We start from the raw sequence: 19080 nt of genomic DNA, 5'->3' as shown, positions 1-19080 counted from the left end.
GCTGTGAACACAAAATTCATGAGCTTAAAGCTGTTAGCGTGGATGTGTGTGGCAAACTTTGTAGATGTCAGCGTCCTGGCAACACCCAGAAACATTGGGCGGGCCTCCACAGGATTCAAAATAGCACCAAGTGTTGGGGGCGTTGCACATGCAAATGTCAGCACCTCTCAGGTGGCACCTGTGGCCTCGTCACGTGGGCCCAGGGGATGCCAGGGAAAATGTGTGTAGGCACTGGTCACCACGAATTCTTATCACCCCTTTGCACCCAGAATGGCACTGAACTCTCCCCCTCAGGGGGTGGAGGTAGTTTTCATCAAAATCTAGTGGACCAAGGGAGAGGTTGGCGTGCAAAAATAAGGGAGACAGCAAGTTAACGCAGGGCCTGGGATGGCAGCAAGACTTGATTTGGACAGAAATCTTCACGTCTGAAGGAGCCCCACAAAGCCCAGAACTCTCGTCCAGCAACTCTTAGAAGGTCCCACTACCAGTTTATAATGCGGAGGCGTACTTTGCTTACCCTGCAGGTCTGTAACACCACCACAGACAGGAAGCACGCAGACGTCTTCCTGGAGAGATGTGTGACGGAGTCAGTCATGAACATCGTGAGCGGCTTCTTCAACTCACCTTTTTCAGACAATAGTGCCAGCCTCCAGGTAGCTGTACCAGTGCCGGGGGAAGCTCTGATCCGGCTCGGATGCCCTTTCTGACACTCCAGATAATCATTGAGTTACTTCACAGTGTGCTCTTCTGCCCAGACCAAACTTTATTTTAGTGTTAACTTATCCATAGTAACACAGAGGAATGGGTTTCATGGTGACTTTTTATGTGTGTATGTTGTTGTATTTTCTCCTCCCCTCCCTTCCCCTCCTCTCTTGTCCCCTCCCCCTCCCCTCCCCTCCTGGTCCCAGTGTTTCCTGGGTGCTTTAGTGTTTCTTAGCTTTTTCCATTTTGCCTGTTCTGAGTCACTTTGAAATTTACACTTTAGCAAACAATCCAGTTTATGCGTCATTTAATCAGATTGAAAGATCACAGCCCCATCCCCAACTTCATTTTACATCGAGAGACCTGTTAAAGTCAGGCTGTTTTCCTCTTTCACATCTGTATGCAGAGGGCCAAGTGTTGAAATAATGGCTGACTGTTCGGATGGGTAGGTGCCTGGGCCAGCTGCCGCACATCATTAATTTATCCTAAAGGTTGGCATATCATGGTTTCCGAGTCTTTATAAATACCTAAAAAATATTTGCACTTTTCTACTTTAAATTTCCACAGAGAAGGAGACAGCCCAGTACATTACAGCATATCTTTGGGGCGTCTTATTAAAATTTGTGTTTCAAAAGGAAAATTAATGGCAGGACCACATTAAGTGTCATCTAGTTTTGTTTGGGTGAAGAACACAAATGCTCAACCCGGTGTCTGTGAGTTCCAACCTGCAGACCCTGCCGGCCCACAATCAGCAATATCAGAGAGTGTGTGTAGTGAGCATGTGCAGCTTTTGCTCATCAGTCTCTAAGTGCACTGTAACCGTCCTTTGCACGATACCTGCGTTTTATTAGGAATTTTAAGTTGGACACACACACACACACGGTTTTATTTAGTGAATTTCCGCACATCTGAGGTTTAATGTCTCTGTTGGTGTCCGTTGCTGTGAGGGATAACATCTAGAAGACGTTGACCTTGGCTTTCTCTCCACTGAATATGGTAGTGGCCCCTGCAGGGACCAGTGGACCCTGGATCACAGTGGCCCCTCAAGTCTAGACAAACGAGGTTCAGGCTCAGTGAGAAATCCTGCTCACCAAAATAAGGGAGAGTGACAGAGGTAGATAGCTGAAGTCAGCCTCTGGCACGCAGACACACACACACACACACACACACACACACACACACACACCTGCATGCATGCATGTTCACCTGCCTGCCTGCATTCATGCATGCATGTGCATGCACTCGCACACACATGCACACACAGGCGCATGTGCACGTACATGCACACACACAGACATGCACACACACACACACATACACATGAATATAGTGAAAACACAAGTGACCGATTTTCTGTAGTGCCTGGCATGTTTCCTCTCATGCTATTGAGACATTTTGTAGCGTCAGGTATTTGTGGGTGGCGTTGAAGCACACAGAACTGTGTGGTGCTTTATTATTATTATTATTATTCGGTCCTGTCTGATAAGGTATAGCTCTGCTCCCTCCTCAGGCATGGGGTGGCTTAGGGACGGTGGCATAGTGAAGCAGAGTGACCAGTGTCCTCCTGTTTGCAGACTCACCAGCCAGTCTTCATCCAGCTGCTGCAATCTGCCTTCAGAATCTACAACTGCACCTGGCCCAACCCAGCCCAGAAGGCCTCGGTGGAGTCCTGCATCAGGGCACTGGCTGAAGTGGGTGAGTGGGGTCCGCTTTGACTCAGATACGCATTTCCTGGAGTAACTGGGGTTGTGGCTGGGAGCCGTACAAGCAGCTTCCCAATCTAGACCCTCACGAAGGAATAAAACCAGGCAATTTGTTGTTGTCGTTTAAGATGAAGGCCAATCTTCAGCAACTGTATTCATAGTTCTAAATTTCAAGGTGGTGTTATACTTCAAGTATGACTTAGTAGGATTTTGTAAGAATGGCTTAGCTAATTATCTTACTTTTAATTGTGGAATCATTTACGAGTGAGAGCCCGATGTTGTTAATAACTTTTTATGGCAACTGGCATTTTTGAGTGTTTTCCTTTTTTTAGCATTACAATTTGTATGAAATCTGAATTATTCAAAGGCCTATTTTACACTGAAGGCTTCAACATTATAAGTGAATGGAGGCAAGGAATTTAAACTAAGGGGAAGTGAGCATAGGAATTCTCATAGATGCCCCCCTCTGGGCAAAGTCATGCCTTCATAGTTTTGTGTTATATATATTGCATAATAGGTGTGTTTATGTGTATTGTGTGTGTGTGTGTGTGTGTGTGCAGGGTCCTCCCTGCAGGTAGAGCGGGGTAAGGGCCAGTCCAGCCGGCCTCTTCCGGGGGGCTGAGCGGGATGGTGAGTGTCGGCAACTCAGACCCTCCCCCCATTAGTTACTGGGGAAAAACACACTGCGTTGGGAGTCTGTTGAAGCAGGATCTCTATTTATTCCAACAGGCAGGAGCTTATATAGGGCTGACGTAGGGGATGGGAATCTTAGGATAGGGTAAGGTGATGTGAGGAGTTAAGGGCCAATAGTATTCCACCAAGCAGGCAGGTAGCTAGGCAGGGGGTAACCTTACATCAGGTCTGACTGAGTCAACCCCACGTGGAGGTTACAGGTTAGAGACAGGTCGCCAAACTCAAGTCAGGCTCAGGAGCTTACACTGGGCCTCACATCCGAGCCCAAAACTCAAGTCAGGCTCAGGAGCTTACACTGGGCCTCACATCCGAGCCTTTCTTAGGCCCAACATATGTGAATGCAGGCACATGATTGTATGGCTCACATGTTGAGGTCAGAGGTCAACCTCAACGCTATTCCTTGCCTTCAACCTAATTTAGGACAAGATTTTTTGTTGTTTCCCCTGCATGCCGGCCCATGGCTTTTCCGTTCTCTTCCTCCCACCTCACTGGGATCCACCTCACTGCAGGAGTGCTGGAATCTAATACTGTAAGAGTGCTAGGATCCAGTCACTGCAGGAGTGCTGGGATGGGATGGAGAGACTCCCGTACATATTGTGTAAAAGATAAAGAAACCCATAATGGTTCTCTAATCTTTACTTTAAAAGATACACATGGCACTATGATCAGAGGTATTTATGTAAAATACTAACAACTCCTCATGCCACAATGATCAGTGAGCCTTCTTTTTTTAAGATTTATTTATTTATCACATATACAGTGTTATGCCTACATGCCAGAAGAGGGCACCAGACTGAATTGTAGATGGTTGTGAGCTACCTTGTGGTTGTTGGGAATTGAACTCAGAGCCCCTGGAAGAGCAGTCTCTTAACCTCTGATCCATCTCTCCAGTCCGGTCAGTGAGCCCTTGGATTTGTTCATGCTTTGACATAATTTCTGAATCTTTAATAATATATTGCTTTCCAAGTTATAATAAAATAGCAGAAGTTTTTTTCCAAATTAGGGATTATATCAATCAGTAAAATGTATCATCCAGAGGAAAAGCAAATAGAGATTATATTTCTAGATTTTACTTCCTTCTCTCTCTTCCTCCCTCTTCTTTTTCCTCCTTCATTTCCTCCTTCAGCATTCAGCAAACGCAGTGCGAGCCGATACCCCTCGGCCCTACCCAGCCCTCAGAGGTGTGCTGTGCATAGCATTAATACATTGCAGACAAAGTCAGGCACGGGAGCAGGTTACGCCTGTAATCCTAGCCCCATAGGAGGGTGATGTAGGAGAATTGCAAATTCAAGGAGACATAGCGAGCCCCTGTTGCAAACAAACTAGCTAATGAAGGACGAGTGAATGAGAGCTGGAGAACTTCATGCATGCTCACCATCTAAATTCAAACCGAGAGGTGCTCAGGGTGTAGCCAGACCAGTTCCTTCATGGCAAGATAGCAGAGCTGTGGGCTCAAAATAGTCACCCCAAATACACCAGCCTAAAATATCTTTATTTTTAAGATTTCATTCTGCACTAGCCAAAGCTGAATGGTGTTTCAGAAAAACTTGGTTCCTTTTTGTTTTTGTGTGTTAAAAGATCATGTGTAGATGGGCATTGGTGGCGCACGCCTTTAATCCCAGCACTCGGGAGGCAGAGGCAGGTGGATCTCTGTGAGTTCAAGACCAGCCTGGTCTACAAGAGCTAGTTCCAGGACAGTCTCCAAAGCCACAGAGAAACCCTGTCTTGAAAAACAAAAACAAACAAACAGACAAACAAAGGATCATGTGCGATAATCAATCTTAAAGCAATTCTATCCAAGTCTGCAGCCGAGGAAATGATGCCGAGTGAAGCTTTGGCACCTCATCTGTTCATCTCCATGAGGCTGACTTTCATCTTCCTCTTCTGTTGACCCCTCTGTCTTACGCTCTGCCACCACTGTCTATGGTAGGGCACACCTGCGATCCCATCATTTGCGAGGCAGAGACAAGAGGATCCGGAGTTTAAGGCGAACCTACACTATGTGTCATGAGCTACATATCTCAAAGAACAAGAATATCTCAGTTAAAATTTCTTCACAAAAGCCATTTCTTTCCTTCATTTCCATGATGGGCTCCCTCGCTGCTCATACTTCCCTTGCGGTTTCTATTTGATTCTAGCTTATGCCACCACACACATAGAGACGGCTCAGCAGTTAAAAGAGTGTGCTTTGCAGAGGACCTGGGTACCGCTCTCAGCACCCACATCTAGTCACTCTCAACAGTTTGTGACCCCAGCTTCAGGGGATCACACGCCCTCTTCTGGTCCCCATGGGCACTGCAGTAACATGTACAAACTCACACACATACCACACACACACACACACACAGAGTCATTAAAATAAAATAAATCCTAAGAAAAGTCATTCATAGGAAGCTGGTGTCATAAAATGTCATATAATATGCCATCATCACACTATCATACCATCATATCCCCTGTCATATCATCATGCATCATATTACAGCATTATCATGTCATTTCGTTTATATCATCGTATCACATCGCACCATCATATTGTAGCCTATTATTCAATAATATATAACATCTTCATATTTTCATATCATGTTATCATGCTATATTATATCATCATATGTAATTCAATTATATCACGTCATGTCACGTATTGTACTATTTCATGTTGATGTGCAGTGTCGCATTACATTGTATATTGTATATTGTATCACCATCTCATGCATTACTTCATCATATTGTATCATGTCATATATCATCATGTCATGTCATATCATCACATATCACATATTTCATTTTGTATCATTGTATCACATCGCACCAACATATTGTAGCATATCAATCAATAATATATGATCATATCTTCATATCGTATCATCATTTAATATTATATGTATCATTTAATTATAGAATATATCATATCACCGCATTATACAACTATACCATTTCATGTGGTCATCGTATTATATGATATCACAATCCTACCATCATATCTATCCCTTCATCATATCATAATCACCATATCATATTACACCATCATCCTAAGTCAAATCTTTATGTCATACAGCATCATGTCACATCCTGTTATATCCCATTATGCCATAGTATCATATCATTATACCATACCATGCCATCATATCATTCAATTACATCATGACATCTCCATGTCGTCATGTTTTACCATCATATCATCATACATTGTCATATATATGCATATCATAGACTTTCATAATGCCATATCATCCTCTCCTATCACACATCATCGTATCACCATATCACATTGTGCCACATAATCATAGCATATCTTCACATCCTATCATATGTCCAATATATTATATCGCTTCATATTATCATATCGTAGCGCTTCACACCATCGTTGTATACCAGACCACGCCATGCCGTGTTATCATTATAGTTTATGTTCAGTCATATAGTTCAATCGTATGTAAACGTTGCTTCTTATCACAAGATTTCTTTCCCTTTGTCACTATTTGAAATATCTTGTTTCTCACGTCTTTGCTGTTTTCCTCATTTGGAAGGGAGACTCTGTAAACAGGCACATTGTCCTATTTGTCATTAGGGCCTGCAAATCTGTTTCCGATATGCAGGATAATAAATGTATTGGTCTTTTTTCTCATCACTTTGATAAAACACTTGACAAAAACAGCTTCAGGCAGAGAGGGTGGGGTGTGTCTTTGCCTGGTATTTTAAGTGTACAGTGGGAATGGCCTGGTGACAAGCCTGTCTCTCTAGCCGTGGCCACTGGTCACCTTGCACGTGCAGCCAGGAAGCAGAGAGAGAGAGAGAGAGAGAGAGAGAGAGAGAGAGAGAGAGAGAGAGAGAGAGAGAGAGAAGGGGTGCTTTTGCTCAGCCCACTTCCTGTTTATTCAGTTGGGGGCCCCAGCTGACAGGCTGTGCCATCTTGTGCAGCGTGGGTCTGTCCTTGGTTAAACAGCTCTGGAAACATACCCAAAAGTGTCTCCTAGTATTTCTAAGTCCTGTTAACAATGAGACGTTAACCATCACAATAGGCATGTGTTGACTTGTGATAGTCTATGAATTATGTCAGCATCAGCTTGGCTAGTCTCCAAAGCGACCGTGACAACAAATTTGAGTTGAAGGTCAAATTAACTTGTGTGCCATTGTGGGGCCAGGCATCTCCTCACAAACAGAACGACTCTTCCTACGACTTGAGCGAAGGTTGGGGCTTCACAGACTGCAAAGGCCTGGGGAAGGCAGAGGCAGGACACAGAGGGACCAGCTGTCTCAGAGTTCCTTTCTGTACCACGGAAAAGTAGAGGGACAACCACAGAGTGTCACCGTTGGTCGCTGGGAGTCTCCCATCTCTCTTGGGAACTGATCTGTTTCTGAGCCCAGTGAACACCCCCTCTGGTTAGGTCAGGTCTCCTGGGACATCAGGCAGTCTACAAGAGTGACCTCCCATGAAGTTCAGCCCTGGGTGGAACCAGTGTGAAGCCTTACTGCTCACACACACACACACACACACACACACACACACACACACACACAATCATTTCTATTCCCGCTTTCTTTCAAAATGCTTAGCACCACTGAAACTCGGCACAAATCAAACATTTAAGAGTGCATAATATAGCTGGGCATTGGTGGTGCACGCCTTTAATCCCAGCACTCGGGAGGCAGAGGCAGGCGGATCTCTGTGAGTTTGAGGCCAGCCTGGCCTCCAAAACAATACAGAGAAACCCTGTCTTGGAAGACCAAAAAAAAAAAAAAAAAGAGTGCATAATATTTAAGAGAATAGAGAATAATATATCCATGAAATATGACAAGATTTGGGGGTTGTTATATGTTTATAAAGCATTTGGGAATTGGTAAGCACATTCCTTGTAAATGCAGATATCCATTATAGTTTATGCGTATGAAGCACCCGTTTCTCAAGTGCTCTCTAGTCCTATTAGCTCAGCCTATCATCCGAAACATTCCGTCATCTTCCTCTCCTATACACTCAATGTAGAAGGTGCGAGAAGAAATCAGGGGTGAGGGGGGGCGGGAGGGGCTCATTAAGTCAGCCCTTCCTTTCCTGGGAGCAGAAGAGCTTGCTGAATGCTAAGGAATGTCAAGGCCATGGGGTCTCTAGATGCACTTGGTTAGATGCTGTTCCTCAGTTTACCCACTCCTGAAAATCACGTGGCAGGAAGGCTTCCAGCAAAGGCATCTACGAATGACTTCCGTGTTATTTCACTTAGGAAAGAATTCTGCCCACGTGTCTCACAGTTGGCATGCGGCCTGGGGGGATTAACATTGGGTAGTTGGTTGGCCACACTGCCGATTTTCCACATGGGAATCGCATGAGATGCCTTTTACAAATGCTTTGCCTAATGAACAAACTTCAAGCCAGCCATTCTTAAAACAAAAGCAGTGTAAAAAAAAAAAGACAAACAAACAAACAAAAAACAAAAAACAAAAAAAACCAACCCATTAACCCTTTAGAAAGTCCGCATTAAATAAATGTCTATCTTAATCCCCTGGGGACATTGCAGTGGGAGTTTGAGGAGTTTGACGTTAGCTCAGGGTGGAGTGTTTGCCTCCCTGGTACAGGCTTCTGTCCTGAACAGTGCAGAAGAGAGACCAGAGAACCAAACGTTGAATCAAAACAAGACCATGTCCGTGAACTCCAGTTTCATTAAAACGGCCAACTTGCAATAAGTTATAACACAGCATACCATTTTATAAACATTTTTTCACGCATTAATGTAACGGATTATTTAATGATCCCTCACTATGTTGAAGGTATTATTGTAGCTGAGGTAAATCCCCTCTATTAAACACAGCTCCTGCTCCCCAGTGAGTTCTAGGGTGTTAGAGGTAGATAAACCACGTTAAAAAAAAAGCAGAAACAAGTGTAAAGCTAGGGGCCTTGGCTGTTAGAAGATTCTAGAGCCTTTCATGGCACTCAGAACACCCAGATAGTCTGCGATATTTGCAACAACAAAGTGCATGATGCAGAGAGATGATGAATGAGCGTCCCTGTGGCTCAGAGTCCTGTGTGACGCTAACCCAACCTCATCCTATTTGTAAACATCTAATGTTTGCAGTCATCTCTACCATGAAGGGATAAAGATAACGCCTGTGAGTGCCCTCCCCCCCCCGTGTTATGAAGACGGATGCCCTGTGGGTGTCGTTGACCACCAGCAATGACAGAGAATGCCTTTCTCCATAACATCATGTTTGGATTTTGCCAATCTTCGTAAAAATATTGTTTTTCTCTTCTATGTGTGAGGAAGAAAACCATCCCATACAACTGAGCCATTGGTATTTCCTTTTCTGCAAATAGTCCCCATCCTGTGATTTGAGTTCAGCCGTTACATATTAAGAAATGAGCTCTTTGACTGTTTGGTAACCAGTTTTCTTAAATTTTCATTGGATTTTTTCTAACATAAGGGAATTTATAATTCTTCTGGGGCTTTTTAGTTCTGCCTAAGTGTTTGCACATGTGTGAGCAGGTGTGTGTAGACCAGAGAGTAACTTTTAGAGAGATTCTCCACTGGTCTGGAATTTGCCAAGTAGGTTAGGCCAGGCTGGCCAGTGAGCCCAGGGGTCCTCCTGTCTCTGTCCCCCCGTGCTGGGGTTATGAGTGTACACCGCCATGCTTGACTTGTTCTGGGTGACAGAACTCAGACACTCACACTTGTCACACGTTACACTTTCCTGGCTGAGCTATTGCCCGAACACTCTTCTTTTTCGGTTTAATTTCATTTTCAGAATAGCTTCCGTCAGTCTGAGGTGCTGGTTAGTTCTCAGAGAGTTTTCATATTTTGATTTGTCTGCATCTCTTGGGCGTTACTGTTAGAAGCCTTGCGCTCCCTGGAGGTGAACATCGTGGCCCATGTTTAACCTCTGCACTCGGGAAACTGGGGGCATCTTGTTGTGAGTTCCTCCTGTCTCACAGGAAGATGAAGAAAGGGGAAGAGATGGAGGGAGGGAGGGAGGGAGGGAGAGAGAGAGAGAGAGAGAGAGAGAGAGAGAGAGAGAGAGAGAGAGAGAGAGAGAGAGAGAGAGAGAGAGAGAGAGAGAGAGACTCTTTGAGGCACCTGGAACGCACGTATTCACAGCTTTCATGGTGTGCACTCTTCTTTGTCTTTCCGGGTTACTAGCCAGGCCTTCTCGAGTGACCACAAGAAGTATAGCTTTGTTCCAGTTGAGAACTAACGGGACATCTGTGTAGTGGAGTTGAGTTCCACACAGGAAGCATGTATCTGTACATTCAACGTTCTCCACATTTAAACCCAGTGGGCTGGGGAAATAGGTCAGTAATAGGTGAGACACTTGCAAGAGATCCTGAGTTCAACTTCTAACACCATATTAAAAACACGGACACTGGCACGCGCCTGTACCCGGGAGGCAGAGATCGGTGTGTCCCTGGGGCTGACTGGCCAGCCAGCCTGGCCTACTTGCCAAATCCCAGGCTAGTGAGAGACCCTGCCTACAAAAATGAGCTGGAGTCTGAGGAAACACAGGCAAAGTTGTCTTCTGGCCTCTGCGCATGGGTGTGCGCACACATGTATCCTTGCACAGAGGCACACACTCACTCACACACACTCTCACACTTGCACACACACTCACACACTCACTCATACTTACACACTCACACACTCATACACACACTCACAGGCACACACACTCACACACAAACTCATACTCACAGACACACACTTGCACACTCACTCACAGACACACTCACACATTCAGACTCACAGACCTACAGACTCATACACATTCACACTCACAGACACACACTCATGCACACATACTCACACTCACAGACACACACACATACTCACACACACTCGCACACTCACTCAAGACACACTCACTCATACTCACACACTCAGACTCACACATACTCACAGACATACACACTCACAGACACTCACAGACACACACACATACTCACACACATACTCACACTCACAGACACTCACTCACACACACACAAACACACATTTGTGTGCAGATTTGCCAGTGGGACTTGGGCTTGCTGAAGAACAGGTGCGGCTTCTGCCCACAACCTCACCCTGCAGCTCCAGCTGTCCTGGCTCTGATGGGCTGACAGCCAGCCGGATTTTCCTAATTAATGCTTGCTCTCTCTGCTCGCCTCTCCCCATACCTGTCAGTGTGTACATCTAAGCATTTTCTTCCATGGCACCTATCACAGAGTTGTGTGTGTTTTCAGAGGGTTTGGTCTGGCAGACACCATCAGTGACTCCGGCTAATTAAAAATGTTCACACAACACACAGTATTTAATGAAGTATGACTAGAAATAGATTTTGATTACATCTTACAGCCCCTGGAAAGACTTGTCATGCCCAGGAAAGTTTTAGGATTTATAAGCCTAATTAGGAGGTTAGCCATGTAATAAAAATACCTGTGAGTAAAGGTGTCTCGTTTTCCTCTAGACAGAGGTCCCCCAAAGCAAAGTGCCTGGGCAGTGTCCTCTCCTCTCCCACTCGTTCGTTAGGGACTCAGATGCCTGTCCTCCGATGACATGTCCTTAACAAGGCAGTAGTTCTACTCGGAGGCAAAAGAGGAACACTTCTTTATAAGAACTTTAATATGACCCTTATTACACGCTGCAGGCATGAAGGATGACTGGGCATAGCAGGTTCATTATGATGGTTGCTGGAAACTGTGGGATTTACCCTGCTGTGTATACACCACAGGTCCCAGAATGTTTCTATCTTGATGGCAGTTAACTCAGTTTCGATCATGGTTTTGACCTGAAAATGTTTTCATAGTTAATGCTCATGTAAGCAAGATAAAACAAATGCTTTTCCTAAGCTCACCCCTCCTTTCCTGGCCCCCACCCCAGGTGCCTTTTAAACAAACCATGGAAATCTAACTCAGCATTGTCTGTTTGATTTCAAATTAATATCTCCATTACTTTGACAGAGCAGAGAACCTATTTCAGGCCATGTTTGCAGAGTTTGTTTATTTTCAGTTTAATTTTTTGTTGTCACGAGGTACTGGGAAATGAGCCATGCTGGGCTGGTGTCCTTACCACAGGGATGTATTCCCTTAAAATGTTTGTTCATCGTTGTGTGAACACTTAGCTTATTTTAACTCAAATGCATTTTGCTCAGTGGCAGGGTTAATCTTTTATAGCTTCAAAGTCATGACGTCATGACGTAACCATAGGCTACAGTTTACATCTCAGCCTGGGAAATTTGCATACTTTTACCTGGAATTCATACTGTGCACTCATTGCCGCGGGCGCCCATTGCTGTGGGCGCGCATCCCTGTGTGTGCGCTCATTGCCTTGGGCGTGCATTGCCGCTGGCGCGCATTGCCGAGGGCGCGCATTGCCGAGGGCGCGCATTGCCGAGGGCGCGCATTGTCGGGGATCGCATTGCCGCGGGCGCACATTGCCGCAGGCGCACATTGCTGCGGGCGCACATTGCAGTGGGCGCTCATTGCCGTGAATTGCCGTGGGCGCGCATTGCCCCGCGCATTATCGGGGCGCATATTGCCGTGTGCGTGCCTTGCCGTGGGCGCGCATTGCCGTGGGTGCGCATTGCCGCGGGCGCACATTGCCGTGGGCGCACATTGCTGTGCATTGCCACAGGCGCGCATTGCTGCAGGCGCTCATTGCCGAGTATTGTCGCCTGTGCGCATTGCCGTGTGCACTCCCTCGCACAGGAGACACAGACTCATCACTGGATATATTCCCATGCACATCACCAGAAAATTACTCCCCTAGTGTTTCATTGCATGTCACGCCATTTAAAAACCATTTTACTGTGGCTGTTTTAAGTCATGTATGTCTAAGTATATCTTGGGTCTGTGCACATGAGTGCAGACCATGGAGGCCAGAAGAGGGCAACGTGGCTCTGAGAACTAAACTCAGATCCTCTGGAAATAGGTACACGTGACTACTCAGCCACTTCTCCAGCTGTCTGCTGTATTCCCAGCAGCCACCCTATGCATCCAACTCATGCAGGGGCCGTAAGTGCGTGCCTTAAGCAGAGGTGACGACTGGTTGCATTATGTTGTGAAGAAAGTGAAGAGGCATAAGGTTGGCTGGCCAGTAACCCTGAGGCATCACCGCAGTTGCTGGAACGTTCAAAGCAAACGCTGCTCATGTGGGAAACGGCCAGTAAAGAACAGAAGTTCTTTACTTCTGGTGCCTGTCACTAACTCTGACAGGGGTCCATGCCTGAGTGTTTCTTGACTGAACAGCTCCAAGAACCTCCTGTCACATGATATCATGAGGAAATGCTGCCCCTCTCTCCAGACTCCCCCCAGTTCTTGTTGGATGTATTGCTGGCTTCCATGCCTGTGATTTGTGTTATTTGTGTTCCATTTTGGAATAGAATTAATTCTTCTCCATTGGAACTTATAAATTGTGATGTGTAAATGTGTAACTATTGGCCACAAAAACGAAGTCTGTGGGACTAAACTTTTTTCGATGGAGGAGGCTCTAGCTTGTACATTCATGAGAAGCCATCTTTTTTTTTGTTGTTGTTCCTAGTCCTGTTCTCTTAGTCAAGCCCAGGCTGAGTTGCCATAGTTTCTTCTATTCATTTGACATTTTCCTGGATTCTTCTCTCTCTCTCTCTCTCTCTCTCTCTCTCTCTCTCTCTCTCTCTCTCTCTCTCTCTCTCTCTCTCCCTCTCTCTCGATGCAATCTCTACACAGGAGTTTCAGAGAAAAGTTTCCCAGGCACCTGTTCTGGAATGTTCTTATTGGGGGATCACATTTGAGTTTCAGTTAAGTTTTGTACAGGTTACTCCTCTCGAAACCTTTTGTCCACCGGTGTGTGGTCTGCTCCATCTTTCCAGCATCCAATCCTCCAGATAGGAATTCAGCTGCCAGCCTGATCTTTGTAGGTATCTCATTTCTCTCTCAACACTCTTAGGCTTTTTATGCTTACCTAGTATTGTATTCATTTGTTCCATCACAAGTTGCTGTTCTCAGTTGCTTCATAGAGTAGAGACATGTGGGTTACACTTCTGGAGAGTCATGGTCTCGCAGTCAGGTGTTGGTGGCACTGGGCTCTCCACACACTCAGGTGTTGGTGGCACTCCACAGTTAGAACCCTTCCCTGCAAGTCTTCACCATTGGCACTGTACATTTAGAGACCCTTCTTTCTTGAGAGGAGTTGTTATGTTTCTCCAACTTTTTGCTCTGGGTGTAAACAGCTGCATCAGACTTCTGAGTTTGCTAGTCAGAGGGAGGAGGACCTTCCTCTTCCATGATCCAGGTGTCTTCTTGAGTAGCTCAGATGACACTAGTGTAGTTCCCAGTGTAGCCAAGGCCACTGGGTAGACCTGAGCCAAGTCCAGTCTTTCATGGATCAGTTTTTCTCCAGTGGTCTAGTTACCACTTTATGCTGCAACACTTCCATTTTCCTCATGATGATGAGCGTTGTGATTGCTCAGTACTAAGGCTACAGAAGTCTGTTACAATGCTATGTGTCACTGGGTCTTAGGAAAAAAGACAGGCACCGTATACCACTGATGGGGGAAGTCCTTCTGTGTCTATGTTTGATTGGTTGATAAATAAAGCACTGTTGGCCAATAGGGAAGCAAGATAGGTGGGACTAGGAGTCTAGGAGGATTCTGGGAAATGTAGTGAAGAGAGTCACTGAGATGTGATACCTGGAGGAGAGAACGCAAGTCTAGCGTTCTCAGAAAGATAAGTCCTTATAAAAATATATACTGGTGGTTATGGGTCAGAGCTAGCCGATAAGAAATAATAAGCAAACGGCCAACAGCTTCATAATTAATATAGCGTCTTGTGTGGTATTTGGGGGCTAAAAGCAGCAACAGGACCTGGGTAGCGGGCAGGAAGAATAAACCACCTTCCAAGGAAGGCCTTTTTTAGTTTATACCTATTAACTTTTTCACTATTTCTGCTGTCAGATGTTTGATCGTATGCAGTTTTGTGGGCACACACCTACACGTGTAAACACCACATACACCCTCTAATTAAGTTAACAGCTTGGCAGGATTTGTTGTGTGTCTTCTGTCTGAGTTTTTATTTTCTTTGGCATCCAGGGAGGTAAAGATCTATGTGCTTGTTAAGGCACCTTTCTGTATCGATGTTGATATGGAGCCCATCTCGCACATTAATCCCCAAGAAATCAAATAGGATCTTTAGGGTTCAGTTATCACACAGCACTAATTGGTCTGAAACAGCTTCAGCAGCTTTTAGCCTGAAAGTATGTGAGGCGGTTGCAAGGCAGAGTTTAAAGACTGAGGCCTCTCCTTCATGTGTTCTTTCTTTAAAATATTTTTTCTTCCATGGTAGTGTGTTTGGCTAATGTTTAAAAGCTTTAACCAAGTTGAGAGAAAAATGCTTCCCATCTTTTCTTTTTTTCTTTTCCTTTTTATTTCAGCCAAAAATCGTGGGATTGCAATCCCAGTGGATCTGGATGGCCAGGTTAACACACTCTTCATGAAGAACCATTCAAGTACAGTGCAGAGGGCGGCCATGGGCTGGAGGCTCTCAGCTCGCTCTGGGCCCCGCTTCAAGGAAGCTCTCGGAGGGCCAGCCTGGGATTACAGAAACATTATCGAGAAGTTACAGGTACGGCCAGGACATGAAGTGACATTGCTCTTTTCTAGTGTCTGTGTTATCAAAATGTGCCATATGATACAATGTGTCTGTGTTATCAAAATGTGCCATACGATACAATGTAGCTGAAAATATCCAGTTTTTCCTGGGGCAAAGCTTTTTTCTCTATCTCTCTGTTACCACCTACTCTTTAGTAATTTATGGACAGGTTGTCCTGACTTACCTCTTAATGAGTTATATAATGATGTGTTCTGATAGTTTCTGAGTGCATAGTGGCCCTTGATTGCAAGGTAATTATAAAGTCGTTCATACAGTTAGTGAAAATAACTTACTGTAAATGATCCACGTGACAAATTAATTTTTAACAATGCTGACCCGGTTTATCTTCCGGTGCTCACTTACATCTCTTGGGTCAAAATCAGTCTGTCCCTCTTCACCAGGTCCTTGTGTGGCCCTTTTGCAAGTCTTCATCCGTGGTCTGGTCTGTACATTTAGGCCCAGGGAGCCAGTGACATGTGGCTTTGATTTTCTGGGGCTGCCACAACAGGCAGGATTCAAGAAACGTATTCTCTTGCGATTCTGAAGGTGGGAGTCTCGGATCTAGGTGTCAGCAGGGTTAGGTTTCCTCTGAGACTGCCGTCCCCATCTCTGTCCCTTGTGGGACCACCACTCTGGTGGCTCATAAGAACTGGTTTCACCCTCATGCTATGTTGGCAGATCTTGTCTCCAGGTAAGTCATACTCTGACTGTATTCTGAGATAGGATCTGGGGAGATGGTTAGGTCTTGTAGGTGGGCCCCGTGAATGTGGTTAGTCCCCTGATACTGTAGCCCTAAAGCAGTGTGTTTGTCCTTTCTATCACATGGGGACACCGTGACATGGACCCTATGTGCTCCAAGAAATAGGCATAAAACCTACTAATTTCTTATTCTTGGATTCCCAAGTTTGTGGGATCTAAACTGCCATCTGTGAGCCATTCAGCTCATGGCATCCGTTGTTTACCCTGGAGAGATAGTTGGATTCCACTGTAAGTGTGATAGGGATGGGGATTCCCGCAGAGTGGGGCCACGCTCCGCTCGGGCTGAGGACCAGAGTCCGACTCAGCACTCAACCTTGGGTGGCTCACACCACCTGTGACTTCAGTTCCAGGGGAGCCAGCACCTCTGACCTCCATGGATGTGCCCACATGCAGACACAGACAGACAGACAGACAGACAGACAGACAGACACACACACACACAATTAAAAACAAAATCTTAAACGAATAAGGCAGCAACTGCGATGGAGAGAAGTGACTAGATTTCGGGGTGTGTTTTCTGGCAGATGGATGGATGCATTGTGGGGGATGGGAGAGGAGACAAGGGTCACTCCTAGTTAGATGTTTTCTAGGACAGGAGACATCGGGAGAGAGGAGGGTTGTGTGGGGGCTTAGAATTGGAGGTCTGTTGGGGAATTCTGAGTTTGAGATGCCTCTTCTAATACCGAAGTGGGTCTGCCAGCCAGATAGCTGGGCGTGTGAGTCTGGAGTGGTGTGGAAAGATGTCTGCGCTGGAAATATCAGTCTTGAATGTTCTATAAAGAGGTAGAGCCAACAAAATTGGACGAGCTATGTCTGCAGAAGGACCATGAACCAACGGGGCTTAGTGAAGGGGCCAGGACTCCAGTGGAAAGTTAAGTGCGGTGTCACAGACAGACGCCAAGGGAAGGCGGCCATGGAAAGGTTGGGTCACCACGTAGAGCAGTTAGACTGGGGTGGAGAAGAGGCCGCCCGCATAAGAGGAAGGTGATACTCGTGACTCATGCACGCCCTGTAATAATGGGGGCTGCCATCCGAGATGAAGGGGGCAGTGCGCATCAAGGGTTGTTCTGGGAACTTGCTTTAAATCTCCGCAGCAAACCTAGATGGTGCCGGTGTCATGATGTCATGTGGGGCAATTCTGATTCACAGGGGAAGGGAGGACTTCACCTCAAGTCGGTCTGAGTGTCGCTTGTCCAGCGGCAGGAGTTAATAGATAATATATCAGGCCGGTTTCACCAGATGTGGCCATTTCTGATAAGCGTTGCCCCCTTTACAGCATCTTCCTCCTTAAACCGTTATCACATTTTCCCAGGAGGCTGATTGGAGGTCTGGAGAATGAAGCATGTCAGGTCTTTTAAGAACCTGGCACTGTGTCTACCCATTTGCTAACTCTCTAGGCAAGGTCTCTAGAGCTGAATGGATCTTGGCTTTATACTTAGGACTTGCACGTCTCCCTGGTCAGGGCTGTGGAGTGATCGTGGCCATCATAAGCCTTCAGCCTTGATGCTGAGTGAGGAGGTCTCATCTCCCTGAGAATATTTTGACTTGATTCAGAAATAGCATCTGGATTCTCTCTCTCTCTCTCTCTCTCTCTCTCTCTCTCTCTCTCTCTCTCTCTCTCTCTCTCTCTTTTTAGCAAGGGATGGGGTGAAAAGAACCTGTCAGAGATGTGACCAATCAGACCTATCAATAAATATAATTGCAGGTCCTTAAACCCTGCATGGTATTCTAATATCTTTGAATAACGTATCAGTGAGTGTTTCCACTGGACTAAATGCTTAGCTCTGGGAGACCAGGAGTGCATAGGAAATGCTGCGTGGCAGTTGCCCGTGTGTTACCCCGATCCACTCCAAGTCTCTGCTTTCCACAGCGTGTGAAGTGGCTTCACTGTCCTCTCTCTCTCAACACATGTGCCCTCAGAAGCCTGACAGTTACCTACCAATCCATCATCTTGTGAATTGATTTAAAAGTACGTATAAGGCTGGAGACACGGCTCAGGGGGTGAGAGCTTATACTGTTCCCCCGGAGAGTGTGAGTTTGGATCCCAGAGCCTATGTCAGGCCACTCCCAACTGCCTGAGACTTCCAGCTTCAGGGTGTCTGACACCCTCTTCTGGGTACCTACACTCATGTATGTATACCTCTCCCCTCATAGGTACATGATTTAAAAAATCTTTAACACACACACACACACACACATACGCAGAGAGACATAGAGACAGAGAATGACAGAGATAGAGAGAGAGACAGAGAGACACAGAGAATGACAGAGACAGAGACATACATACATATGCAGAGAGACAGACACACAGAGAGAGACAGAGAGAGACACAGAGGATGACAGAGATAGAGAGACAGAGAGAGACATACATATGCAGAGAGACAGACACACAGAGAGAGACAGAGAGACACAGAGGATGACAGAGACAGAGACATACATACATATGCAGAGAGACAGACACACAGAGAGAGACAGAGAGACACAGAGGATGACAGAGACAGAGACATGCATACATACATATGCAGAGAGACAGACACACAGAGAGAGACAGAGAGAGACACAGAGGATGACAGAGACAGAGACATGCATATGCAGAGAGACAGAGACACAGAGAGAGACACAGAGAGACACAGAGGATGT

At 45.8% G+C, this 19080-nt stretch overlaps 1 protein-coding gene across 2 annotated transcripts in view; it reads left to right on the top strand.

Annotated features, from left to right (window-relative positions):
* The window catches only part of Itpr2 (inositol 1,4,5-trisphosphate receptor type 2), a 394738-nt gene that overhangs the window by 183112 nt on the left and 192546 nt on the right, over nt 1–19080 (top strand). For both annotated transcript variants that reach the window (XM_040743610.1, XM_040743611.1), the window contains exons 33-35: nt 525–653; nt 2277–2397; nt 15464–15654. In XM_040743610.1, coding sequence (XP_040599544.1) covers nt 525–653; nt 2277–2397; nt 15464–15654 — 441 coding nt within the window. The remainder of the gene's footprint in view (nt 1–524; nt 654–2276; nt 2398–15463; nt 15655–19080) is intronic.

Source organism: Mesocricetus auratus, unplaced genomic scaffold (genome assembly GCF_017639785.1).
Source record: "Mesocricetus auratus isolate SY011 unplaced genomic scaffold, BCM_Maur_2.0 Super-Scaffold_100001, whole genome shotgun sequence".
Taxonomy (NCBI): domain Eukaryota; kingdom Metazoa; phylum Chordata; class Mammalia; order Rodentia; family Cricetidae; genus Mesocricetus; species Mesocricetus auratus.
Note: the sequence above shows the minus strand (reverse complement) of the source record. Positions and strands in the feature narration are given on the sequence as shown.